At 43.5% G+C, this 27,413-nt stretch overlaps 5 protein-coding genes and 1 long non-coding RNA gene across 9 annotated transcripts; 4 read left to right on the top strand and 2 right to left on the bottom strand.

Annotated features, from left to right (window-relative positions):
• The first annotated feature begins 116 nt into the window (after positions 1-116).
• LOC129585290 (uncharacterized) lies at positions 117-7,443 on the top strand. The gene is made up of 3 exons (XM_055477916.1): positions 117-488; positions 801-1,573; positions 6,488-7,443. The coding sequence occupies exons 1-3, from the start codon at positions 377-379 to the stop codon at positions 6,542-6,544; spliced, it is 942 nt and encodes a 313-aa protein (XP_055333891.1). The 5' UTR covers positions 117-376; the 3' UTR covers positions 6,545-7,443.
• An 865-nt stretch (positions 7,444-8,308) lies between these two features.
• Positions 8,309-11,299, top strand: LOC129585291 (uncharacterized). Of its 4 annotated transcripts, none has more exons than XM_055477917.1 (4): positions 8,309-8,396; positions 8,882-9,204; positions 9,773-9,884; positions 10,194-11,299. In XM_055477917.1, the coding sequence occupies exon 4, from the start codon at positions 10,277-10,279 to the stop codon at positions 11,177-11,179; it is 903 nt and encodes a 300-aa protein (XP_055333892.1). In that variant the 5' UTR covers positions 8,309-8,396; positions 8,882-9,204; positions 9,773-9,884; positions 10,194-10,276; the 3' UTR covers positions 11,180-11,299. The 4 variants fall into 4 exon arrangements, with proteins under 4 accessions (XP_055333892.1, XP_055333894.1, XP_055333895.1 ...); XM_055477919.1 differs by lacking the exon at positions 8,309-8,396 and adding an exon at positions 8,602-8,679; XM_055477920.1 differs by lacking the exon at positions 8,309-8,396 and having other exon boundaries at positions 8,667-9,062; positions 9,127-9,204.
• A 3,876-nt stretch (positions 11,300-15,175) lies between these two features.
• On the top strand, positions 15,176-16,650 carry LOC129585365 (speckle-type POZ protein homolog). Its single transcript, XM_055478011.1, has 2 exons — positions 15,176-15,552; positions 15,802-16,650. The coding sequence occupies exons 1-2, from the start codon at positions 15,254-15,256 to the stop codon at positions 16,445-16,447; spliced, it is 945 nt and encodes a 314-aa protein (XP_055333986.1). The 5' UTR covers positions 15,176-15,253; the 3' UTR covers positions 16,448-16,650.
• A 116-nt stretch (positions 16,651-16,766) lies between these two features.
• LOC129585174 (calcium-activated potassium channel slowpoke-like) lies at positions 16,767-24,291 on the bottom strand. The gene is made up of 22 exons (XM_055477768.1): positions 24,045-24,291; positions 23,636-23,969; positions 23,383-23,444; positions 23,146-23,248; positions 22,848-22,959; positions 22,504-22,655; positions 22,283-22,441; positions 21,874-21,965; positions 21,670-21,780; positions 21,301-21,436; positions 21,101-21,223; positions 20,570-20,761; positions 20,322-20,425; positions 20,069-20,236; positions 19,871-19,947; positions 19,639-19,801; positions 19,319-19,427; positions 18,932-19,165; positions 18,282-18,513; positions 18,064-18,197; positions 17,812-17,991; positions 16,767-17,446 (listed from the first exon to the last, which is right to left on the bottom strand). Exons 1-22 carry the CDS (start codon positions 24,101-24,103, stop codon positions 17,060-17,062), a joined length of 3,423 nt encoding a protein of 1,140 aa, XP_055333743.1. The 5' UTR covers positions 24,104-24,291; the 3' UTR covers positions 16,767-17,059.
• LOC129585175 (uncharacterized) lies at positions 17,183-19,417 on the top strand. Its single transcript, XR_008689974.1, has 5 exons — positions 17,183-17,552; positions 17,857-18,020; positions 18,076-18,489; positions 18,574-18,649; positions 18,995-19,417. It is a non-coding gene; the product is annotated as an uncharacterized LOC129585175 (long non-coding RNA).
• Positions 24,292-25,546: 1,255 nt separating the features above from the next.
• LOC129585340 (uncharacterized) lies at positions 25,547-27,174 on the bottom strand. Its single transcript, XM_055477980.1, has 3 exons — positions 26,652-27,174; positions 26,060-26,241; positions 25,547-25,885 (listed from the first exon to the last, which is right to left on the bottom strand). The coding sequence occupies exons 1-3, from the start codon at positions 26,746-26,748 to the stop codon at positions 25,700-25,702; spliced, it is 465 nt and encodes a 154-aa protein (XP_055333955.1). The 5' UTR covers positions 26,749-27,174; the 3' UTR covers positions 25,547-25,699.
• Between the last annotated feature and the right edge of the window lie 239 nt (positions 27,175-27,413).

Genomic DNA, 27,413 nt, shown 5'->3' with positions numbered 1-27,413 from the left:
TCATTTTAAAATTTAAATTAATATATTATCGTAATCGTGGGTTCTAATGCGCCTCTTAGCAACGCCTGCAAGTAAAACAGTAGTAACTTGCATGCATATGTTTACTATATATAATACTATGTTTTAGCATAATGTATGTTTCGTGTCTGTTTTGATTTAGCTTGCTTTACAAGTTTTTGTTTTCCTTAACTACAACTTTTTAAAACCTACAAAGGAATATATTTACTGTGAGAGACCTGGATATCTAGAAGCACTAGTACGTCGCTGATACTTCACTGATAATTTCCGGCATATTGTATTCATTTTTAAAACGAGTTTTATAAACTATTAAACTTATTTACTTTAATACCAACGCCATGCATATATTCCCCGGAAAATGTTTTTGCCACCGCCTTTCACATTGGTGCTCCATGCCGTGTTATTGGGTGTAATGTACCGATGGTGCAGCACGTGCACTGTGCAAAAAGACAGCGAAGCAAATTTATTGCGTAAGTTTCGGTGTTTGCAAAGGATTGACTAAAATTTAAAATAAAAAAATCATGCTTTCACAGAATAGTTAATATAAGGCTCTTTGTACATCCTAATTTAATATAAGTATGTATATTCTTTAAAAACTAAATAAAATAGCTACGTACTCGTATAAACTTCCACAAATAGGCTTGAAAAGAATAAGGACTTATCCTCGTAATTCTACCAGCTGGTAACATAATTAACTCGATAATTGAATTATAGTTAATTAAGTCAACCCTGGCGACGATTTCTGCTTGGTCAAACAGAAAGAAAATGCTTTTACATTATAGTTGACGACATAATTGCCCGTGCGATTCCGTACCAGGAAGATGACAAAGTGACCTTAAAATTTCCTCAAGCTGCCACTGCGAAGAACGACCCCGTACCGATTATACGACGTCCACGTCTTGGCCAAAACGTTTCCTTCGGCTGTCTTGCATCAACAGACAAAAATTCCCGGGATATCTCCTTGACTTTCCAAGGCCGAACGCTGTTCCAGCACGGCGAAGCGCTGCCTGTGGAGAGCCTAAACAATCAGCACTATAACTTCGCCCAGTACGGTGACAGTTTGATTTTCCAAATTTTCAACGTGACTTTGCAGTCCAGTGGCGAGATTGTGTGCTATGAAGAAAGACTGACGAAAAAAACCGTAATACGACGCTATAGTCTAGTACCACTGGTCACCCATGCTGAAGAGATATTCGCCCAGTCTTTGGTCCCGCAAACTATTACCGAAGGCGACACAGCGGTTTTTACCGTTGCGGTTCGCTTGCCGCTATCGCAGCGTGTACTGGAAAAATTTCACAATCAGTGCATGTGGCGTCATAAGGGGCGGCTGTTGATTGTACCGAGGGAGGAACCTTACACGTCTTCACTGTCACCAACATGGATTCCTAGCATGGTTCAGTACGGTGAAATTCCCTCTAAAAACACAGTGGGATCGAATGTATCCTCTCAGTTCACCTTTAGAAACGCCAAAACGGATGCAACTGGTTTAGTGGAGTTTTGGTTTAGACCACACCGAGAGATGCACGAATGGATATACCGTTCGGCACAACTAACAGTACTGTCAAACAAATTAAGCCTTTTATAGCCTTTTATGATCTATAGATATTACTTTGTACATATATGCCCGTGGATGCCTCTTTTGCTGCCCACATCGTAAATTGCATAATAATTATAATATTCTATTTCTAAATGACAATTAACGAGTTAATTGATGTTAATGTTAGCTGGAGGACATGCGCTCCCGCTCTGTCTCCTTTCGCCGTGTGTTGCGAGTTACGTGAGTCTGTTGGTGGCGCTGCGCGTCGCCGTGGCGCTTAGATCAGTTCTCACTGCTGTCTGTCTTTGCTCCTTCGATATCGTGTGCGCGCGAGTGATCTCTGTTCTTTTCTGTTCGGAATCGAGATCTTCCATCTTCCTTGATCTGCATTTTGGACTTCGGAATGTTTATCCGTTCCGCGCGCCGTGTTCCGCGCATCTGCGATAGCTGATTTCTAGCTACCATCTGTGCGATGGCTCAGCTCCTCGTTTATCGCTTTCTAGGTTCTGTCAGACTGTCACCATCGGTGACTGGTTATATCCTCGCCAGAATTTCAGATCAGCTCTTTATGCGTCATCTAAATCCACACCGCATCCGAAGAGCCAAGCGAACAGCTCGCACTCAGCTTGAACGCCACTTGCTCGTTAAGCGGCCCTCCGGAGAACCATCAGTGCGAAGGGAAAAGCGGCCAAGATCAACCACTGCTCAGCGGACAAGTTACACCCGTCATCAATTATCTGCTGTGGCTAGGCCTAACGGGAAGCTAGGCCACGAAGGAAAGCTGCACCATTTTTGACGCGAGCCCTTCATTGGACGGCAGGGCAGGCCTCCAACTACGGTGGCGACTCGCACCTAACCACGACGCCAGTCAAGCCACCGACAACGGCTGCACGTGACTCTAACGGCAACACAGGCCTTCAACTGCGGCTGCATCTCCCTCGGACAGCAACGAAGCACCCTAACTACGGCCGCTTTACCTCCGACAGCGACAGCCCCCTTCCAACGGCCGGGCGCAATACTAGGCCACTGACGAGAGCTGCACCATCCTCGGACGACAAGATAGGCCCCCAGATGCAGCCACACCTTCCATGGACGGCAATTAGGCCGCCTACGAATAGCTGTCCCCATATCTGACGCAAGCAGGCCCATTAACGGCGGCCGCATCTTCCTCGGACGGCTGACAGGCTCATTACCTTCGGCGGAGCACACATCCGACAGCGAGCTGGTGATCTATCAAGGGCACCTTCCTCGGACGGCAGGCAGGCCCCCCGGCTACGGCGGCGCCTTCCTCCGACGGCAAGCGGGCACAGACCTAACAGCCGCACCTCCTTCGGACGGCAGACCGGACCGCTAGCAACGGTTGCACCTTCCTCGGACGGCATACAAGGCCACCAACTTCGGCTGCGCCTACCTTCGACGGCAAGCAGACCCCCAGTGGCGGTTGCACCTTCCTCGGACGGCATACAAGGCCACCAACTTCGGCTGCGCCTACCTCCGACGGCAAGCAGACCCCCAGTGGCGGTTGCACCTTCCTCGGACGGCATACAAGGCCACCAACTTCGGCTGCGCCTTCCTCCGACGGCAAGCAGACCCCCGTGGCGGTTGCACCTTCCTCGGACGGCATACAAGGCCACCAACTTCGGCTGCGCCTTCCTCCGACGGCAAGCAGACCCCCAGCGGCGGTTGCACCTTCCTCGGACGGCATACAAGGCCACTAACTTCGGCTGCGCTTCCTCCGACGGCAAGCAGACCCCCAGCGGCGGTTGCATCTTTCTCGGACGGCATACAAGGCCACCAACTTCGGCTGCGCCTTCCTCCGACGGCAAGCAGAGCCCCAGCGGCGGTTGCACCTTCCTCGGACGGCATACAAGGCCACTAACTTCGGCTGCTCCTTCCTCCGACGGCAAGCAGAACCCCAGCGGCGGTTGCATCTTCCTCGGACGGCATACAAGGTCATCCAACTTCGGCTGCGCCTACCTCCGACGGCAAGCAGACCCCCAGCGGCGGTTGCACCTTCCTCGGACGGCATACAAGGCCACCAACTTCGGCTGCTCCTTCCTCCGACGGCAAGCAGACCCGCAGCGGCGGTTGCACCTTCCTCGGACGGCATACAAGGCCACCAACTTCGGCTGCTCCTTCCTCCGACGGCAAGCAGACCCCCAGCGGCGGTTGCATCTTTCTCGGACGGCATACAAGGCCACCAACTTCGGCTGCGCTTTCCTCCGACGGCAAGCAGAGCCCCAGCGGCGGTTGCACCTTCCTCGGACGGCATACAAGGCCACTAACTTCGGCTGCGCTTCCTCCGACGGCAAGCAGAACCCCAGCGGCGGTTGCATCTTCCTCGGACGGCATACAAGGCCACCAACTTCGGCTGCGCCTTCCTCCGACGGCAAGCAGAGCCCCAGCGGCGGTTGCACCTTCCTCGGACGGCATACAAGGCCACTAACTTCGGCTGCGCTTCCTCCGACGGCAAGCAGACCCCCAGCGGCGGTTGCATCTTTCTCGGACGGTATACAAGGCCACCAACTTCGGCTGCGCCTTCCTCCGACGGCAAGCAGACCCCCAGCGGCGGTTGCACCTTCCTCGGACGGCATACAAGGTCACCAACTTCGGCTGCGCCTTCCTCCGACGGCAAGCAGACCCCCAGCGGCGGTTGCACCTTCCTCGGATGGCATACAAGGCCACCAACTTCGGCTGCGCCTTCCTCCTACGGCAAGCAGACCCCAGCGGCGGTTGCCCCTTCCTCGGACGGCATACAAGGCCACTAACTTCGGCTGCGCCTACCTTCGACGGCAAGCAGAACCCCAGCGGCGGTTCCACCTTCCACGGACGACATACCAGGCCACTAAAGCCGGCTACAGCTTCCACGGACGCGACTCATGCTCCGTAGCTACGGCGATGCCCTCCTCAGACGGCAAGCGGCCACACCAACGACGGCAGCACCTTTCTCCAACGGAAGGGCAAGCCAACAATTATGTCGTCACCAACTTTTGCGGACAGTAAGCCACCAACGATGGCTCCACCACCTCCGACGGCAAAGCGGGTTGTTCCAGCTACGGCTTTCCCTCCCACCGGCGGCATGAAAGCCAACATGACTGTTGCACCACCTCGGACGGCAGGGCAGGCTATAACTAAGGCTGCACCCAGCTCCGACGGCAAGGCAAGCCAACAGCGACGGCTACACCTACCGCGGACGGCAAAGCAGGCCTTCAACCACGGCCACATCCTGCTCCGACGACCACACATTACCTGCAACTACGCCCGGATTGTGTCCAACAGGTAGGTAAGCCTCCAGCCACAACTGCACCTACATCTAGCGACAATGCGTGCCACTAACTGCAACCGCCTACTTCGGACGGCAAGGCAAGCCAGCAGTGACGGCCACAGTTACCTCCGACGGCAAGCAGACCCCCAGCGGCGGTGGCACCTTCCTCGGACGGCGTACAAGGCCACCACCTCCGGTGCGCCTACCTCTGGCTCCGAAGGCAAGCAGACCCCCAGCGGCGGTTGCACCTTCCTCGGACGGCATACAAGGCCACCACTTCCGGTGCGCCTACCTCCGACGGCAAGCAGACCCCAGCGGCGGTTGCACTTTCCTCGGACGACATACAAGGCCATCACCTCCGGTGCTTCCCGTGCTTATCTCCGACGGCAAGCAGACCCCAGCAGCGGTTGCACCTTCCTCGGACAGCATACAAAGCCACCACCTCCGGTGCGCTTACTTCCGACGGCAAGCAGGTCACTAGCGGTGGTTGCACTTTGCTTGGAAAAACCTGACTGGATGCTGACACCACGGATCCTGCCATACCACGCCGGGATCATCACACCGCACCGCTCCTTATCGGCAACGTAACGACGTCAGCCCTGGCGACGTAAAGATAGCCGGATTTTGCTTTCTCCCAATTGAACTCCGAATCTTCAGCAAATACATCCGCAGAACCGTGCAACTGCTCATCAATTCTTATATTGGGTTGTTTGGGGTTTTGTTTGGGGCCTTCGGTTGCGCAGGGCACTGGTCGCTCTCTTCCGCCGACCCCCGGTCGGCCGGCTTCTCGCTGACCCACGGTCACCGCACACAGCCGATCACAGAGAGCACCAGCCTCCCAGCAGCCGGGGCTCCAGTGCCCCCAGTGGAGTCCGGAAGCGGTAACATTAAATGACAATTAACGAGTTAATTGATGTTAATGTTAGCTGGAGGACATGCGCTCCCGCTCTGTCTCCTTTCGCCGTGTGTTGCGAGTTACGTGAGTCTGTTGGTGGCGCTGCGCGTCGCCGTGGCGCTTAGATCAAAGCGGCCGCCGTCACGCACGGGCATGCTGTTTGCACTTGGTACTGTTCGTGTGCTCGCATTGCATGGTTCGATCTGCAGTTCTCACTGCTGTCTGTCTTTGCTCCTTCGATATCGTGTGCGCGCGAGTGATCTCTGTTCTTTTACCACCCGCCACACCCTGCTGTTTTCTTGTGCTGTTATTTCGCACCTGCTCAATAAAGGGGCCTTCGGTTGCGCAGGGCACTGGTCGCTCTCTTCCGCCGACCCCCGGTCGGCCGGCTTCTCGCTGACCCACGGTCACCGCACACAGCCGATCACAGAGAGCACCAGCCTCCCAGCAGCCGGGGCTCCAGTGCCCCCAGTGGAGTCCGGAAGCGGTAACATTAAATGGTATTAATATAGCGCTTCTAATTTGTTATATTTCGCTATGCAATTGCACACGTATCCGTGCTTAATTCTTTGTATTAATCTTGCTGGCGGATTAATTAATATTCCCGCGAAATTCGCCTTCGTTTAAGAACCGATTAACGCATTCCGATTCCCATTATATTAATTAGCACATACTTCAAGGTTAAACCTGAGGAGGGTCTTAAGGAACCTTGATCTGGTTTATGTATTTACTGCAGAAATAATTACTTACACTTAAAGTATCACTAAATTAGGAAATCCATTTTTGGAATAACGCACCGGCATCCGGCTCTGCTCATGCGATTTTATAGTGGAAAAAATGATTGCGTCAAGGCACACAAACAGTGGTGTTCCATATGGCTTGGGGTAAATTGTGGCATTGAATCCTTCTGGCAGCTCATGACGAAATCAAGGAAATTTGGGCTAAAAGAGGGAAATAAGTACACAATTTTGAGCCAGTGTGAGGAGCTTGTTTTCGAAATTAAAACAGAAAATGTGATAATTACGGCTGTTAAACGCGTAAGTAGTTTTAATTTCAGTACCGTGTACTACGAAAGAGACTCCCTCCGATGTCATCCTGTGAATGGCTCTAAGAACAGCACATAACTTTAACGCATATGACGTTGTTTCAGTGCTACTAAATTGCTGCAGCGATCCGATTTCAAACTTTTTTCTAATCCGTATTAATTTGTAATGCAATATTTAATAACATCAATAATTATCACTTTGTTGACGCAGACAATTGAGATTATTATTTTCTTTCTACACTGAATCATATTACAGAAAATATTCCTCAAGGCCGAAAATTCCTGGATCTGTTGCAAGCAGGTTTATAAAGTGTATTTCAACCGCGCGCGGTTCCCACTTGTGCCGAACATTAATTTTATTCGCTCCTGTCGCTGCATGCATTGCATTTGCATATTTCTACGTGCATACCGTATCAGTAAAATGTCATCACTGGGGGGTTCTAGCGGCCAAGAAAATGGAATGTCCGGCACAGTGTTAGGCCTTCCCTACTTAGTATATCTCTATATCTGCCTTGCGGCGTGTGTTGGGACATTGCTCGCTTTTTTGGTCCCTTTCCTGTTCCACGCATTAATAGCGCGCTGTAATAAAGGTTGCAGTTTGACCAAACAAGATTACTTACACCTCATGGAATTGGGGAACATCGTGGAGAATCAGTCAACTTTGGAACACGGATTGTCCGTGGCTCAATGGAATCGCGCTTATGATCGACGCAAAACGCTAGTATTAGCCAACATATTTGCTTTGCAACAAATTGTCATAGGAAACAGACATGACATCACAAATTACTGCAACAAATGAGATTATTTACTTCCAAAGTTGATTCTACTGACGCTACGGAAGCTTCTCTGTTTTCGAAATTACAAAAGGACATGAGGTACCTGTACGTATGGAGTGCAAAATGAAATGTCAACTTTTCGTTGTTAGTAAACACTGCCTTTCAGCACAAATTAATCGCCGGCCTTTTAATTTTGGTAATTTCTTTTCTACTTGTCGAGGTGCAGGAAACAGAGTAGTTCGGGGCGTTTTGAGATGCCGGTTGTATGGAAAGCGGTGGTTGCAGGCACATCCCGGTCGTGCAAAAGGTCATAAAGTGGCAACCCCTAACCACGTACCTGTACCATCACCAGCCTAGATAAAAGCTATTAATTTTATACTGATTATATTGCTATGTACAGGTACCACCGTAATATATTATTACAGCTCTCATTCTTGCGATTTTCCTGTAGTTTGCATTCATTAGCCAGTATTTATTTATTTATCTAGTAAGACATCATAATCGCGCTTCAGAAACACGAAAAAAAATCTGTTATCAAAAAGACCGTAAACTTAATCCAGGTAGTTGTAAGCAATTTCTGTGCTGTTGAAAATCTCTCAGTCGTTAAAAAAAATCCTCGCTGGAGAAGCCGAACATAATGCAAATAGTATTCTAGCTGCACGAATACAGCAGAAATGCTTATTTTACAGCAGGATTGCTCGGAGGTGTGAAATTGCGATCAGGTGTCTACCGAGTACGTCGAAATTCGAAAACGATGTCCATGGATACACGTACACGATTTGTTGCACTAAGAATTCCAACTGATAATTTTTCTCGGAGCGATTTTACCAAATTCGACGACATCGTAACGCATGGTTCAGGTATTTTGTCGATATACAGCAAATATCCTATTAACTGCAGCAAAATATTTCCGAGGGCAGAGAATACTGCTTAATAACGATTTACTGTATGTGCAACATAACTTTATACTGCGTCAACTGCAACATATGTATTAACGGTTGTTGATCGTCAAAATGCACTCAGGTCTTGAGCCTCAAAATTTTATCCGCAGGACAAATCGAAATTTTGTGAGACGTCTCTGCTAAATTGTTAAAGCTATACGCTAAATTGTTAAACCCACAGATCGGAACGATCCCATTCTTGGTACTTTTATTCTACGCATGATTACAGTTTCCATTTATTACCACCAAATTGTCTCTTGGTTTCTTAAAAGTAATAGATGTACAGTATGTACTTGGCAGATATTACTTTGTGTTTAGAATTTCTGACAATACTGTGTACAGTAACTGCAAAAAGTACGCAGGCAATATATTTTCTCGATTTCATTACTCCGTTTTGCTTACAGAATAAACGATTTGTGCCGGCGGATGATGTTGCATTTTAGGTTTTGTGCATCGTTACCAGTTCATTCTTGTGAAGAATCTTTGAAGGACAACGTAGCGTACTTTGTCCTACAAAAATCAGCAATATCATTTTTGAGCGAAGTTGTTTTACCGGCGTGTCTGCAACGTGCGGGGATGACAACAGTAATAACAAATAAAGATACAAGCACACAGGCACCAACAGTTTAAATTTAGTCTTCATTATTAGATTCAATATGGGATTTCTTTTTGTGCCCTTTAGCCTGCTCATCTTTTTATATGCCATAATCGGAAAAAATCACAGCAGGTACGTGTACGTGGCTTTCGTGGCCCCACATATGCCGGTTTCACTGTTTTTATTATTGTTTCAAATGTTTTCTGCTCATATTGTACCCTGCTTGTGATAATCATTACTTCACTGCAAAATAAGGAAAAGTTTGGCTAATTATCGTAGATGTATTTTCTGTTCTTTCAAATTTACTGTCAGTGTCGCAGTACAAAGAGACTACATTTTAAAAAGAGCGTTAAAATTGCTGCTGAGAAGCTGAAATATCAACAGTGATTTATTATGCAGGCAATAAATAATCTGCTCAGCTCTCTGACCTGTGAGTGTGCATGACGTCGAAGTCAATGTTCGGCATTGCGTTATACTGTTAATTATACAAGTAGTAAGCAGGTTTATATGATACCGCATAGTTCACAAACTAAGAAGTGATATTGAAAATTTGCATCACTGTTTTGTAGTTTTCTTAGCCCAATGTATTCACAAGGCATGTACAATTGTGGTGTACAATAATATTTATATACATAATATGCTGTATCTGTACTTTAGTGTATTGACGTATTGTGCAAATCCTGTTTAATGTGTTTTATAGCCCTGATCAGCTTAAAAACGAACAAGTGTCTCAAACGACGAACTACCAATCGGCGGCGACTGCTTCGGAGCAACCTATCGAGGACGGAGGCTATAATTTGACATTAGTTGAGGTACGTCCGTAATGAATTATATATAATTTTTAAAATTACAAAAAATAAACATAATTATTTTGAGGGTTACGAAAGAACTGCACGTGCTTTAAGAAACCGCTTACCTATTGTACATATTATGTAATATGTACCTACTCGTACAGTCTGACACACTACCATCTGCATTGTTTTTTAGCAGGCAAGTTAGTAATTAACTTTTGAATTACCAAAACCTTGTGTGGTCAACGTACGGAATTAACAATATCATTTTCGACTAACGTTAAATAATTAATTATTTGGTTAATAATATTTTGATTGTTATCTGAGCAGAAACTGATCGTACTGAACTCGGGAGACGTCCATCCAGCCACAATATTCCCCAAGATAACCAACAAGAAAGACGATATCGTGCCATGGACGAACAACCGTCTGGTTATGAAGCTGAATCTGCGGACGTATGCCGCCAACGGTGTGATCGATCCCAACAGCACCATAACCACCCGTCTACAGCCACGCCCCATTACCTAACCGTCGACTTCACAGACACCGACACTGAACTTGACATTGCCCAGTGGATGGTGGCCGTGGGAGCGTTATTCAGCGCCGCAGTGGCTACAAAATCCGTGCCGGTTTTTTTGCACAAATATGCCGTTATCAGTCGGTTTGAGAATATGACACTGTCGCAGATGGACGCCCAGAAGTTCACCGAGAAAAAAGGCAAATACCTCAAAGTGCCGTCACGTTCTGAGATGTCCTCAGGAAATGGGCGGATCCTTCAGAAATGGATGAACGCACCCGAATCCCGGCAGACGATCCAAACCCTGCTGACCTTGCACACGGATATCCTTAATCATAGTTTGTTATACGTTAACGCTGTAGTCGCCGAGATCATGCAGCGGCAACCGGAAGTGACTGATTGGGCGCTGCCCTTTTTGGTGGGCTTCTTTGTGCAGGTGGAAAATACGCCGGAATTCTCTGCTACAGAAAAGCGCTTAATACGCGCTGCAATCCATTTTCAGCGCGTCGATGCGCCGGTGAATTTTTTCATCTTCAGCAACAATGTGACGTATTGCAAAGAGATCTTCACCGAGCCCAATGTCATGTTTGTAAACGAATCGCCGGAGGTGCAGATCACCTTGATGAGCATGATGGATCACTTTGTATTTACGGACGGGGTGGAAGGTTGGTTGGGGGCATATATAAGCTTTAGAAATGATTTCATGTACTATATCGGGAACAAGCAAGTAGATGATAAGGGAAATTTTACGTCCGATGGTTATGTTATTTTTCCAAGTTGGCAAATTTTTGAGCGGTAGTTTTACAATGGTTTTATTGTGCATGACTGTATACAGACGTAGTTGCCTCTGGTAAAGTACCGGTCATCGCTGTCATAATTTTAGTAACTAATGCAAAACAATTAACACTGTTATAGTAAAAATTGCCATGAACCTATGAAATTTGTAAAATTAGCTTTACGCATAGCACAAGCTTATTTGCAGACGCAACAATTTAAACAAAACGAACGTTAGCAGACGTTACGAAAGCAATACAGGTAAAGAATGAGATCAGTAACCCCATATATGTAGCCTACGCAAATGACGTACGCATTTCAAAACGATAATTATTGCATCAGATGCAATGCATTCTGGAGTTAATGTGGGTTCGTCTGCAAATATTAGCGTTTATGAGTCTTTCGGTTTATACAGCAGCCACTGAAAAAGCCAGTCGGTGACGATAGTATGGGCGTATGGGCGCTGCCGATTACAGGAGAACTGTTGAGATTAGTTTGCTAGTCAGACCTAAATTATCAAGACTCTGCAGCATTCGCAAAGTTCGCCAATGTGGCTTGTGAAGTTACTCTATATATACAGGATCTGATTTTCTCATATTTGCAGCATTTGCACAATTCGCCGAGGGGGCTGCTCCGGCCACTGTAAATATGCCGATTCTGATTTTCCTATATTCTTTTATTCCCACAGTTTGCCAAAATGGCTGCTGCGGTCACTGTAATTATGCCGGTTCTGATCTTCTCATTTCCGCAGCATTCACACCGTTCGCCAAAGGTACTTTAAAGGTCAATCTTTGTAGGCATACCCAACGACATGCCGGGTTTGATTTTCCTATATTCGCAGCATTCGCAGCGTTCGCCAAGGATACTTTAAACGTCAGTCTTCGTAAGCATACCCAACGACATGCCGGGTTTGATTTTCCTATATTCGCAGCATTCGCAGCGTTCGCCAAGGGTACTTTAAAGGTTAGTCTTTGTAAGCATACCCAACGATATGCCGGGTTTGATTTCCCTATATTCGCAGCGTTCGCTAAGGGTACTTTGAAAGTTAGTCTTTGTGAGCATACCCAACGACATGCCGGGTTTCATTTTTCCTTATTCTCTGCCTTCGCAGCGTTCGCCAAGGATACTTTAAAGGTCAATCTTCATAAGCTTACCCAACGGTATGCCGTGTTTGATTTTCCCATGTTCACAGCCTTCGCAGCATTCGCCAAAAATACTTTAAAGGTCAGTCTTTGTAAGCACACCCAACAATACTTTAATGGTCAGTCTTTGTAAGCATACCCAACGATATGCCGGATTTGATTTTCCCATATTCGCAGTGTTCGCCAAGGATACTTTAAAGGTCAGCCTTTGTAGGCATACCCAAAGATATGCCGGATTTAATTTCCTATATTCGGAAACGTACTACTTGGAAACCTCACAATTGTAGCAGTAAATAAAAAACGTTACTACACAATAAGCGAGAGCACTTAATATACCGACTTTACAACGATGAATTTTTGGATAAATAGATACTTGGTTTTTATGTACAATATTGCGTTATACAAAAGAATGATAATTATAAAGTGAGCAGTAGATCACAATAATAAAGTGAGCAGTAGATCACGAACGAAAAAACTATACCATTTGAGCAGTATTTCGTCTATAGTACTACTCGAAACGCACTTTAAATGCATTCTCTAAGATAGAGAGCCGGGAGTTCTGTAAAAGTGAATCTACCAATGGTGCAGCGCTGAATCTTATAGAGCGTTACAGAGCAACGAGACCACGGACTCTAAAAGCGCCCAGTTACCGTAGTTGAATTGGTCAACGGTTTATTTACTTTTCACAACAATTTTGTGGCCGTTTCCTTTCAGTTTTTCAGGCGATTTTAAGTTTTGTCAAGCAAACGACTGGTGAAAAAAGGCAAAAAGCGAAAGGCAATTGCACGTAAAGTACGCCGATGTGGAATTTTGCCATTCAGCGGACTGTGCATCCACATCAAAAAATAAATTTGACCTAGCAAGAAATGTGAGTTCTGTATCGTAACGGAGCCAGGATAGTTCCTTTTAGATACAGAACACTTTAACTCGGGCGTCCAATCAGCGGTAAGGGGGTGGTATCGAAACGTTACAGAACTTCCGCCTCTGTATCTTACAGAACACATTTAAAGTGCGTTTCGAGTACAGCTTATTACGGTTACTTTCGAATCGATGACGGGAAACGTTATCCCAGAATGATATACGCAAGCAACCAGCATTAAGGGATTTGGCCCGGTACATAGTACGAAATTCGGGTACATACACGTGAACTTTCGCCATCGCGCACTGCTAAATACTTTTTTGCATTGCTTTATGACATTTTGTAGCCAAAGAGTATGTATACGTAGGCGTGAAATCCGTTTGGGCGCGCAACATCCGGTTCGTAATTATTAATGAAATAAAATTCCAAAAATTTACACGCGCGGAGGTGTACCAGAAGTCTCATTATGAGCCGATGCTCTTCAAATTGCGCGCGTAAAAATCTGTCCACGACTCAGCGAAAAATTTATCGTCCAATCGTAAGTCGAGTACGCTTCCGTGGCAAGAAAGAAACTGAACAACTGAAAATTGAAGTGGAACCGAAAATTTTATTTTTGATGCGTTAATGTGGTACTATATCAAAAAAGTTAATTCTGAGTTTAGGAGTGTCAATCTGGGTCGCTGGATGCACTTCTGGTTAAAACAAACAAAAATTTTGTTGATCTGTGCAGGAGAGTTACGAGTTACTCGTAGTTTGGGTAACGGTTGCGCTTCGATTTCGAAGCGCAACGGTTACACGCAGAAAACCCATCCCAGAATTCTGGTTTACCAATCAAATCGTTTACCTGCTTACGCGCCGTGACGTCATGATTTTTTACCCGACTGCCGCTTGCGCGTGGCGTAAGACTTACACAGAGCAATTGACCTGGACATTAATAATTACGAACCGGATGTTGCGCGCCCAAACGGATTTGACGCCTACGTATACAAACTCTTTGGCTACAAAATGTCATAAAGCAATGCAAAAAAGTATTTAGGAGTGCGCGATGGCGAAAGTTCACGTGTATGTACAATACAATCTGTTTTTATTTCACCTTTTTCAACCAACCTCATGGTGCTCTGAAGTCTGAAGACACTAAAACAATGAAATCACGCTGCCTAAAACAAACGCCTGCATTTTATCATGTACAATATTCCCGCTATACGCATGCAATATTCTTCGGTAATGCAGTACGCGCAATAAGCGACTACACTTTCTTACTGTTTAATTAGCATACTTACTTAAGTTACTTTCACCATGTGTTGAGCTGTTTGGTTTAATGTAAGTGAACCTAACAGCCCAAAATCAATTTTGGGATAGATCAACTGATCAAAAATTTACATTGCGTTTTCCATTCAGAATATTATACACAATATCCCAAAATAACACACTTGAGCATAAAATGATAAATATAATATGTTTTCTTTACATTCATACAACCTTACTGTCCAAAATTAAACGTAATTATGCGCGGTTTTTATGATCTTATCAACACATGATCAGTTTTAGTCAAATTCGGCCTTAAAAAATTCCTAAGTTTTGAACGCAGTTCGTAGGGTTTTTTGCAGTTTTTTTAAACGTTCTGCTAAAAAAATATGTCCTAACGGTCTTAAGTATGGGAAGAAGTATGGAATATTAAAACTTGTAAAAATAACAAGTTTTCTGTGTCATAATTATAGAAGTATGGTTTTGGCTGTTTTAGTACTTCAAGGGATCGAGTCGGTTTTACTTTTCGACCTTTTCTAACCAGCTTGCACAACCAGACGGACGTAAAACTTAATGTAATCTGTATGGGCCGGTATGGATATTGGTAACTGGCAGGCAATTAGGTGACCCGGATGAACGCTTATCTGGTGGTTTCTTACTTAGTAACATTACGCAAGTTAGGTACTCAAATCCTGCACCCCACAGTTAGCCGGTTAAAGGGTATTAAAACCCCTGCAGTTCATTCGCAGTTTTTAACTGTTGCTAAATTATTTCGACTCTGCTGGCCAGTTGCAGTGCAGTGATAAAACCATACTGACCTTTTCACAATAAACTGTTATCTACGACCAAAATCATGTCGCTGAGCGCTCAGAAACAGTCCCTGACCTTACAGTACAAGATCCCCACGGATAAATTTGTGCAAACCCCAAGTGCTGAAGGATCGAGAGTTGGAAATGTGGGACTCTCTGACTATAAGACCGAGTTCAGCGTGACCCAGCAGCAAGACTATCCGGAGATCTCCGAGTCCTCATGGACGCTGACCATTAAGATGAATAATGACTTGTCGAGCGGCTACATCAATACTAGTGCGGTTTTGACACCGCTCCACGGGGTCGAAGATCCCTACGACGCCCTAGCGGAGATCACTATCAGGTGCGTCTTGTGGCATATATGGTGCAAAATGCTACGTACTTCAAATACCGCGTAGGTAAAAATGGCGTAACCATATCGATAATTGATACTGATGGTGTACTGACTTCATAATACTGACCTTTCTGAAATTCGCTGTTATCTAAGACAAAAACCTGAGCTGTAGATTTTTTCCGGTTTTTTATACTTGTAAAATATTATACACAATGACTAGTCGTATGTACTTGTATACACACAAAAAATTTATTTCAGCTCACAAGCTTATGCAGCCCCGGAACTGTGGATCCCGACAAAGGACCGGCTTAAGGAAAATTCCGCACGTTCCGCTCCGCAGCGGCTTCGACAGTTTTCGGAGTCCTCCTTGGTAACTTATACGACGTCGAAGACCACGGGCAGGTGCGACTACATCCTTCGCGCGGGCGACATCTACGTCAACATGACGTACCACGTCAAGCGTCAGCCGGTGGAACTGCGCTCCCTCCTGGACGGCGGTCTCCTTTCCGACTGCCTTCTCATCGCCAGTGACGGCCGCCGCTTTCCCGCCCATCGGGCCATCCTGGCGGCTCAGTCGCCACTCTTCTTGGACATGTTCCAGAACCACACTGACCGCAACCGTACCAACGGTGAGTACGTGCTGATGGACCTGCGCGGGGAGGTCTTGGAGAAGGTCGTGCAGTTCGCGTACAGTCGACAGCCGTTCACGGCGGAGCTGGGAGAACTGCGGGAGATGTGGTGTGTGGCGGATAAGTACGGGATGTCGGCGTTGCGGAGTGTCTGTCAGGACATGATGATGGCGGATGTGAAGAAGGACACGGCGTTGGCATATTTCGATTTTGCTCGTCTGCATGGAATGAACGAATTGCTAAAGAAGGCAGCCGTTTGTTTGGGCGACGAATAAGATGATTCGTTCAATTAATAATTTTGCTGAGTGAATTAAATGACATTTTTATTCAAGAATTTGAATGACCTTTTCCATATCATATATGCATGGCACGTTAACATCTTGTTTATGTCAAACACTCGATGATTTCGAAGGGGTAATATTTATACACAAAAATGCATATCTTTTGATTACGTTTTGTACAGTATATGTGTATTTTGTTTATACTCTTTAGCAAGCCTGCCTTGAAAGAAATTGCCGTTTAATCCAAGCTTTTGTTAGGTGCTCAGAATTTTGTAATCAGGGTTAAATAAAATCTGATTTTTGTTGGCATTGGCTTCTTAATTATAACGTCCTCGATCTTGATTACTAATCAAGTAGCAATTTACAGTACTTGCTAGATATTACACAGTGTTGAGGACATCGTTGGTAAATGTCAAACATTCATAAAACAACCTTCGTGTGCAAAGAACTACTACTAGCACCTGCTACCCTAGGTAGTGTACCCAGTGTTACACATTTTGTATTTCTTGTATAAGCTTAAACATAGTGTTGCAGGCTAGCGCTAGATTTCACATTTGGTAACAAAAACAAAACAAAAAACAGTTGAAATCTCTCGACTAATCCTCTTTAGGATGGTTTACGTGGCAAACTGTCATAGGGATTTCTCGCGTTTGCATTCGGCAAAGACTGAACACTCGGCGGTTTCGGATTCAGACTTTTATACTGTCCCATTTTCTCTTTCAAATCCTGTGACAGCTGATCCAGCTCGTCCACCGGACTGAGATACTTGCGCGGCTCAGGCGGGCTACGGGTGGCACCCACCGGCAGGTGGGTGGGTGCATAGACGAAGACCGCATCGTCCGGCAACAGCATGACATCGGGTGCCGGGTTCGTGATAATACAGCGTTTCATGTTCTGCGGTGGTGCCGCGTCCGGCCAAATACGCCGTGAGAGACCCAGGCAAATCAGGCCTTGCGTGAAGCCATTCCAAACGAAGTCTTTGTAGGATGAATTCTGAAATTAATAATCTCATCAGGTTATACTTTATCCGAAGAAGCCAGTAATTTAGCCACTGAATGTGACGATTTTGTGCGAACCTGGTTTATTCGGATATACGTATGTATACACAACAGACAGAAGATTTAGTTATAACTGATTTTATGTTTGCCTTTTTAAAAAAATAATTAGTCAGAATTTTTCTTTAAAAAATAGCTGCTTCAAAATTAATGTGACCTTTGTCAGTCAAACATGTATTACATCAAGCAAATGTATTTCCCATGTTTTTGCAATTTAATGCTTCCTGAGGAAACGAGAAGGCAATCTTAAGAATAATAATCTTAAGAATAATTTTAATTTTGGATTTGGCATTGTTTAATTACCGCGTGCTTGGAATACTTTGGCTTGCTCAGATCAATGATTTTCAGAAACGACGGCGGCACGACGGGTGTGGAAAACTGGGCACGGCTGTCTTTGTCTGGACTGCCGCTTTCTGGTTGCAGTTGCGAAGAACCAAATACAAGAGCGTGAATGACCGAAATGGATAAGGGACTGAAAAAGGTCTAGAAATGCAGCGCATTTAAATATCCAGGTTAGTTATGCTGCATATTTCTTAATTTTTCATTTATTGTCACCGTTATCATCAGGGAATCCAATACAGTATCCATAAACACTGCACCGGAAACGAACGGCTCCGATAAAAAGAATGCGTTGACCGGCAGACTGTCATCCCGTTCACATTCCAGAAATTTAACATTGTCATCGTGTTCTATAAAATTATAAATCATGTTTCTGTACGTTAGCACTGGATTTGCTGTTTTTGGGAACAGGAGTGATTTAACATTCGTGTTACCTAAACTGGAGACAATCTTGATGGAGCGACTGGCAACCGGTACCGCATGTTGATCCACATCCGGAAAATTTTCTTCAAAATCCATAGCCTGCAAATTTAACGTGGCCAGAATGACCTCCTGGTCGTCCACAATTTCATCCTTGCAGTGGCCGGTCTTGGACGATATCACCAGGCAGACTTCGCAGGATTTTATGGAAATCGCTTCCAGGTCCATTCTGTCTAAGGGGTTGCCCTAAAATTACAATATTATTAATAAATTGCTGACTGCAGAGTGCAATACTGTAAATTTTAGTTGCAGTTGCAGTTCAAGTTGCAGAATTGTAGCGGTCAAAATATTTAAAGAAGCCGAGATATCGATACATTCTGCTGTACGTGGCTGATGGCATTTCGATGATTTTGGGCGAAATCGTAGTGCGGCGCCTTACATTGTTCGCGTTCTCCACAAGAAAGTGGTGCCTAGCAGCAATACTGATAACACGATATCTACGTACAAGTATATTTTACATTATCTGGATAAAGTCTGGATTTATTAAAAATTTTGATTATTTTTTAAAAATATTTTTCGAATAAACCTAGAGCAAAGACATTACTGTATTTGAAAAATTATTTGTACTTTGTGTTCATATATAGATACCTAATTTTGCACGAACCTTTATAATGGTAATTTTTGGGAAATGTCGTAGCGCCCACTCTTTATGCCATTCCTGTTCCAGGTACTCCAAATTGCCAAAAATGATGATATCCTTCAGTTTGTGTGCCGGTATTCCGGCGGATCGCAGAGGAATCACGAACTGCGCTAAACCTAATGATCCAGCTCCAGGCTCGGCGAAGATGCATAACACGGTGTGATCTTGAAATCGACGTCCGGCGGCATTTTTTATATCCTAGACGTTGCAAAACATGTGAATTGCATGTAGTCTTATTGGCCGATACATACGAATCATTTCTGGGATGCGCTTTTATTTCTTAATTATTTATGAGGCATAGTTTTATTGCCGCCGGCCGGTCTACTGTAGTTTATAAAGCAGATGACATACCAGCACGGCATCCTCAAATCGTCTGGCGGGAATCCAGTGACTCTTGCCAACGTTGTCGTACAACATCGTCAGAGCGTCAGATGTAAGTCCGGTGGAGCGTTTCCCTTTCCTGTTTCAAGTAACATGGATAAGCGTAGACTCCCTTTTCTGCCAAATTCATTTTAATCTAGATCTTTATAAGTGCTTACAGCTGCTTACTAACACATCCTATGCATTTAATATTTCAAAAACGAGTTTACAACATCGAATATATAAATAACTTACATAACAGCTATGCGAATACAGTTATTGATAGTTAAGACAACATATGAAACACCTACCGGAGATTAAATGCCCTTAGTTGTCGCTCATATCCTGATCTGTTTTTAGCAAACGACAACCGACTTTTGTCTGCAGCATTGCCGTACGTTGTGCCCTTTTGACAACTTAACCAAAATTGTCGGATGGGATTTTGCTCTTTTTCTATTCGTTTGTCAACTTTTCCTGCAACAACAGCAAACAAATATTGTAACATTTCTTTTCATGTGTGTGGAAATTAATGTTGCTGCTTACTGGCTTCGCATCCGCAAAACTTCACATCAGCCGCTGATTTCACACCGGTATGACAATCTTTGCAATAAAACCACGATCTGCCGACACAATTTTGTAATACAAGGTATCATGCGCTAAGGCTGTATTCGTACAGCTATTCCGCTGCATCAAAATAAATTTGCATAACAGCAGCTGAAGCGTAAATGTTAGGTTCTTTACCGTGCGGCATCCGTGGCCGATCTTGCAAGAAATACACCAACGTGGTTTCCATTAATGACCGTCGTACTGGGATTAATGAGAATCCCTCCGAGTCCCGTTACGAAATCCGAACAAGTCGGGCGTTCGAATAATCCAATCAGCAATAAATCCAAGTACGAATAACAGTGACTGTAAAGTTACTTAGAGTTACTCTAATGTTTAAAACGCTAGTGAAAAGCATTGGGCACCGCATTTTTTGTAATAAAACGCTTACCGCGCGGCATTGGTAAAGTTCATGTTGAGATAGAATTCGCTAAACCGTTGGAAAACGATCCGCATTGAGCATCCTTTCACATATAAATCAATTGGATTCATTTCCTGGAATAAAGGCTTAAATCTGTTTTGGCTCGATACAATCATGCAAACAAATTAAAAATTTATAATATTTGACATATTCTACACAATGTAAAAAAAGTTTAAAACGTTCGTTAAACATAATATGACACAACGTTTTTGTCATACCGCATTACTGGAGTTTGCACGTGCGACCGTGTAGTTGCCTAATGTGGAATACGACTGCATCAGATTGGACACCAGAGTGGAGAAACCAGGAGCAATACAACTCTCCGCTAACAATCCCATTTTCAATTCCGCCAAACAAACTGCTACATCTCCACGTAATGTGCTCCAGGTTGGCAAGTTTGTCAAGTGTACCTTTACAATAAAGTAAAAGAACTGCTACTGTACATTCTCACATTGACATTATATATTTACGTTTACAGCGAGAGTCAAATTTTTGCTTCGTATAATCATCAAATTCCGTACAATCCGATATTAATTTTTTCGTGCATTAGCCGACTGCACAATAAGCGGTAAGTTCCTCACACTCTCTACTGTAGCTTATATATGTATTCAAATCATTGTAACATTGTAGTGCTGTACCGTATTTTAACATAAATATCGCCAGTGCTACATCACTTTTGCAATAGTAACTTGTTTATCGGAAATTAGTTTTAACACCTGGATTATGTTTCGTTTCATTACTTTAGTTACCAAATTATTCGTATGATGAATTTGTACAATAATCCGGGCTGATGGGCAGGCATTTTTTATGGAAATAACACGCATAACATTTGTAGCATCCTCCACGTGACTGCTTTCCGGCTTTTTATCGGCCTGTAGTTTAATTTCTTTTTTATTGAAATAGTAACTGTTATGATTTGCACTATAATTATGAAAAGCAGAATACTTACAATAACAAGACACGCCAGCGCATCCTTAATGGCAGCGCGCCTCAAATCCGAACTATTCAACACGTCACCTTGTAAATATTCGACATGCGTGAAATTTCGCTTGAGCAGAGCTTCCATTTCCAAGTCGGGATTTTCGCTAAAAATAAATCCCGCTTGGTAGACGCAAATAAATTAATCTTAGCATGTTGTCAAAGAGCCGGTACGTTTAGCAACTTCTCTGGCAGTCGGCAAACGTTAGAAATTGTTTACAAAGTTTAACTGATATTTATCATACCAATTATCGATAATTTCATGCTCGAGTCGGCTCGACCAATTACAGAAAAACTTTTCTGTTGCTTACATACAAAACGTTTTTTTCAAATAACTTACTGACTGATAAATAACACGCTGAGATTATTCGTTTGGTTGCGGGTATGGAAGAAGTTCTCCAGAAATCGATGAGCGGCAGCATACGTTATGTGTCCACAAACGATGGCATGGCTATAAATTTAGGTAGAAACTTTAATTAAAATTATAAATTCTCTAGAGAGCATTTTAACAATAGAATTAATAGTGTAACGACAATCACTCAACTGGGTACCGCGCTCCTTTTTAAATTGTCCGCCATACTGAAAGCGCGCAGTCAACATACTGACGATGTCGGGAATGGAAGATGCAAATAATCCCTAACAACAGGAGACTGTTCATCATGGGTAATTGGTTGAAAGTGAAAACTATTAGCTTATATCAGCAGTAACAATTTTGGTACGAGTATTTTTATCAACAGAAACACTCATAAAACAATTAAAGAAGTGCATTAACGAAATAAATAAAACCAAATGATTAAAACAACACGGAACGCAGCAGAAACATGCATAAACTAAAATGTCATAAACTTTTTTATGGTAGCAACTTAGTTTTATTTGCATATTGCAAAATTATACTGCATATTTTTTACGTGTGTATTGTTTCGCTAACGTTTTGCAAGTGCCGTAATGCTTACCAAAGCGGCCATAATAAACAGGCAGGCAAAGGCTCGTCCCCAGCCGGTTTTGGGATAAATGTCGCCATAGCCCACCGTGGAAATGGTAATGATCGTATAGTAAACGAACTTTGGGTATGAGTGGTCTTCAGGATCAACGACATCCGAAAAGTTTTCCAACTGAAAATAGCAACACTGTAATTAATTATGCTGTCAGCATGGTCCGTGCCGGATGACCTCACCAAGTGAAAAATGCCGCTGCCAACAAAAACCGCGCCAAGCAGCCGGCAAATCAGATGAGCTGCTCTGATCTCCAACCGGGTTTTCAATAAGCCAATGTACTGCATTACATCAGGGATGGAGAAAATATACAACACACGCATAAACCGTAACCCTAAACCAAATACCTAATTAAAGGATGCGACTAGCTAGAAAGTTTTAGTTTTTCGTTATTATCTTCGTTGTTCATAAGGACATACGGAGTAGTGGATTATTATAAGGTCGCATTTGTTAAATTACACTTTAGTCGGCCTTACATGGTACATAGTCGTATACAGCGATCTGGAATCGGCAAACGGCTTCATACCTGACCAGTTCCGGTTCAAAACCATCGCAACAAAAGCCGGTGGGATGGTGCAGTAATCTACGATACTGTACAGTTCCCACAAAAACAGACCTTTGCGACTGGAAGCCATGTACTGCAACCAAATTCCAGCTACAGCACTTTCGACAGAAGCGCTCTTAATAACAATTTTTAAATGATAAACCTATCCCAGCGTTACATGAATCACAGCGTACACAATGTGCAGATATACGTAGAAAGTATTAGATTTTGTTATTATTTTGCGCAGCTCAGCTAATTCAGGTCGGCATTCGCACCTTACCCGCATAATAAAAAGAATGAGGAAGAATATGTTGCAACCTAAATCCACCTGCCACGTGATCGTTTGTAACCACGGACGGCAAATTTCCAACGCAGGAACGAAGCTACAAACAGTATTAGTTATTGCTCTGTCAGAATTAGCAAATTTGGTTTGAAGGGACGAAGCTGAACATATTGTTGTAAAAAAAAATTAAAATTTAGTACTCGTACATTACAAATTTACTAAACCACCACTTACTCTGACACTTCAAATACATAAATCCCGAACGAAAGCATGGCGACGATAAACGCTATTACTGTCTGCAAGCGCAAAACTTTATAACAATCAATGCCAATTTTTAATATTGTATTGTTGTCGCTAAATTTATTGATTTTAACCTTATCTGAAGCGCAGCATTATCTTTATTGCTGTACTATACTATAGTATTACGAAGTACTACTACGCAGGAAATGTGTTACACAAGCAATACATCTGTATAGTGTGTACTCACTATTAAATGACCAACAGTAGTCTGCGTCAAGATAATTTTGCTGGCTTCCTTCTCCAGTTTCTGCGACCAGGGCATCTCCCATTTTTTGACCGTTTTGGAGGATTCCTTTCCGAACAGATCATCCGGAAGCGCATGATCGGTGGTAGCCGCATTCGGTGTGTTTGGACGGGAACTGATCCGGTTGACAGTTTTGCTGATAATCAGTTTGGTGATGAACCAAATGCCCAGAAAGCCGTTCAGCACCAGTGGACATAACACGCTGCTGCAGAGAAATATCCACCATTTGGGATCTTGACCTTTGGCCGTACACGAGTGGTTATAGTACTGTGTTAAACTGCAAAAAATCACAGTTTATTAAAAATCGATTGCAACGCGCTGCTTCGAAATTTTTTAATAAGCCGGAACATACTTTTGCGGAATGATATATTCATTTTTAATATTTATGGCTTTCTGTAGGAGATCCGTCATTGTGCCGAATCTAGTACCGATACGTATCAGGACATTGACTGACTACACGTAACAGCTGTAAAGCACAAAGTTTTAAAAAATTCACTGCAACATCTGGCAGAAAAGTGATCGGAGAAAAAGTCCCGAGATGCTAGTCGGTGTGCTCGTAAGACGATGATTAATTCTTTAGCACTCGAGCGGAAGATGTGAGATAGCTCATCGGAACGTTAAAAACAGCCGACGCACCGGGATCAAGTAGCTGCCAAACGAATGATTATCCAGCCAGACGCAGTTGAGTTTGAGTGACTACTTCGTGTAGAGTAGCGAATATACGAGCAGTAATCACAGCAGTGCGCCGATCCAGATCCAGAATCGGATGAGATTCAAATTATTACTGCTGAGTCTACCAATTTACACCACAGTTGTATGACACTATTACTAATTATAGTAAGATTGGCGGGAAAGAAACTGAAAGCCTTTGTTCGGAATTAAGTTATGTAATTCGTGTATCCCTGTACGCTGGTGTGGCACGACAGCTTTATGAAAACGCATTTAATAACGTGAGCGTGCGCTTTATACGGTTTGAAGGAATGCAGGAAAATTATTTATTTACTTGAATTGCTGTACCATCAAGGGACATCCGCTTGATGGTACCCATAGTGAATAAATGAAATGCGTGAAATTAAAGAAACGAGCGACTGCCATTGGACACAGGATTTGAAGAGTAGTAGAAACTACTCTTATTAATTCAGGCAAATCGCAAAGCAGTAAGTAATCATGCGGCCAAGTCTATCAGCATTTTCATACATACATACGACTGTTTATAAATTGGTGATTTTGTAGATACTGAAGCGAACTTTACGTTCTTGGATCTGGAGTTACCGGAGTCACTGATCCACGCGTTACCAAGTCTCGTGTTTATTAGTGTGGTTGTCCTATGATTTAAAATTTCTTTCACGCTTTTTCGATCGGCTTACAACTGGATGATCTCTGCATACTCTATGATCTGACAATTAATTATACAAATTATGTGGTACATTTATTAAAATCTGGTGATTGTACTAATGCCTTGCGGTTATATAGTTAAAGTAACCGGTACTGTATTCTGTGTATCGTAAGTACTTCTTTTGGAATCGGTTCGTACGAGTGTACATGAATGCGCATGGCAGTAAATTGTGTGGGCTTTTGTCAATCCAGCTGCGACAATTGAAAACCATCTCAGAAAGTACAAATAAAGGAAACAGTTTTAAATGGGACGGTCGAAAGGATTGTGATTGGATGTGCTGTGGGTGTGGCGGCGGAGTGGCTGCTGACCGAGGTCATGGAATGCACATGGAGGTCATAGCTGCATACCGCTACACATGCATACCGGTCCCGTATGCCGGCGTATGGGCAGTTTTACTACTGCACTTATAATTTTCAGTGGCATTACCGATGTTTTTACCATTGTTCGTTGTTTTAATGCTACGTACGAAATCGCAGGCGATACTTATCAGGGTAATCATCATATTCTTGTGTCACTACGATCATGTTTTCTCAGAAGACGTTCCCGGATTCACATTTCGACTGGAATGCGTACCAAAACACTTTTACAGTTTGTCGTGAGAATGGATATTATTAAAGTGGTTTACATTCTGCGATACGCTGCAAAACAGTACGTGACTGCACACTGGGAGATGTCCGAACCAATTCCGCCGAATTGTAATCAGGAGCGAAAGTATAATCTTCGGTAAAGTCAAATCCTTCGGTAGTTTTCACAGTTGACCGCATGGTACGGGTGGGTTCGGTCCAGTCGTACCGTTGCTGCAAGCGCTCTGGTTATGTTAAAATTTCTACGCAATTAGTTTACTCATTACATTTGGACGCAAATTCGCATTTTTACAACACCACGAAAAAAATATAGTCGGATTTTTTAACATAATCCTAGAACGTAGTTTATTTTTTACAACATCATGAAGAATGCATTCGTTTTCGTACCGTAATTATCACTCCCTCTCCGCGATTTTTGGCAGGATACTGAAAAGGCTTCCCCAGTTCAAAGGGTGTGTCTTTCGAAAATCCTTCAAATTCAATTCTGTATCCACATTTGCCGTCGTTATTGGAGAAGGTAAAGGTTGTCACGGGAGTTCCCAGTCGCTTAGCGTTTTCTTTGGTATGCCCTGCAGTTAGAAATGGTTCTAATCGCAAAATTGTTCTGTAATATTGTAGGGTTTATGTAACTGTTGTTACCGCACCGCTCTGTGGTACAGTTTTTATGAAAATGAATCGGCTTAAAATACTTGACAGCTTGCGTCACGCATACAGAAATTGTTGCAGCTGCTGCAAACTATTTTATTTTGAATAACAAATAACTGATCTTGATTTTCAAACTTGAGTAAAGTTTGCCAATCAACAATAGTATAACAAAATTTTTTTAGTACTGCTTTCCATGTGGAAACGCTTATAGCAGAAAAGTAATGGTGACACTTATGCTCCAGTTAAAAAATTAAGCAGTGATACTTAGAAGTTCTGGCACGTTAACGATACGTGATATAAAACGACAAAAAACCATGAAAATTGCAAGCCTTACCGACACTCATTAGGAATTCTTCCACTTTTCCATCGTTACCGGTAGTTCGAAATGATCCGATCCACGGGGAATTTTCAACATGAGATTCAGCAGGCATGATGGTTGTGATGAGGAAGAAGTGTATACCGTGTTTTACTGACTACAATTATATACCGCCGGCTTCAAGACAAGGCGGTCTGACAAACCAGACTTTCTGAAGTTTTGTATGGCGATCACTAGGCCAAATATATAGCTTATTCACAAAAAAAGAATTTCCTGCACCGCTTCCGGCCAATAAATGTTTGTATGTAGTACTGCGGTTCTTATGGTAAATCTGACAGGCAAACAAAGCTGCGCCCCTTCTGCAGCAAGGATTTTTCCAATCAAGAGCACATATTATATTTTAAAGATATATTTTGAGGTTGCATTTTGAATAAAAAACCCTTACAAATAGCAGTATTTCATATATGGTTTCAATCCTTCCCAGTTTGTTTAACTCTGCGCAAGGGTAACGTTCGTGCAATAAATTAACAATTTAAATAACAATCATAAACAATTTAACAACATCGAGTACCGTTACCTCACAAGCTTTTTCGTAATATGATAATAAATAGACCGGACGTTCGTACACGTACGTATCTGTACTTGCGCAGCTGCAGAACTTTTTTTTTATATATTACCGAAAAACATTTTGCTATGCTCGATAAGTCAAGTCCTAAATTAAATCAGAACGACGCTTATTGTTAGGTCATGATTAGCCGCTGGACATTGGTGGAAAATATA

The sequence above is a fragment of the Paramacrobiotus metropolitanus genome, unplaced genomic scaffold, assembly GCF_019649055.1.
Source record: "Paramacrobiotus metropolitanus isolate TYO unplaced genomic scaffold, Prichtersi_v1.0 Parri_scaffold0000016, whole genome shotgun sequence".
Taxonomy (NCBI): domain Eukaryota; kingdom Metazoa; phylum Tardigrada; class Eutardigrada; order Parachela; family Macrobiotidae; genus Paramacrobiotus; species Paramacrobiotus metropolitanus.
Note: the sequence above shows the minus strand (reverse complement) of the source record. Positions and strands in the feature narration are given on the sequence as shown.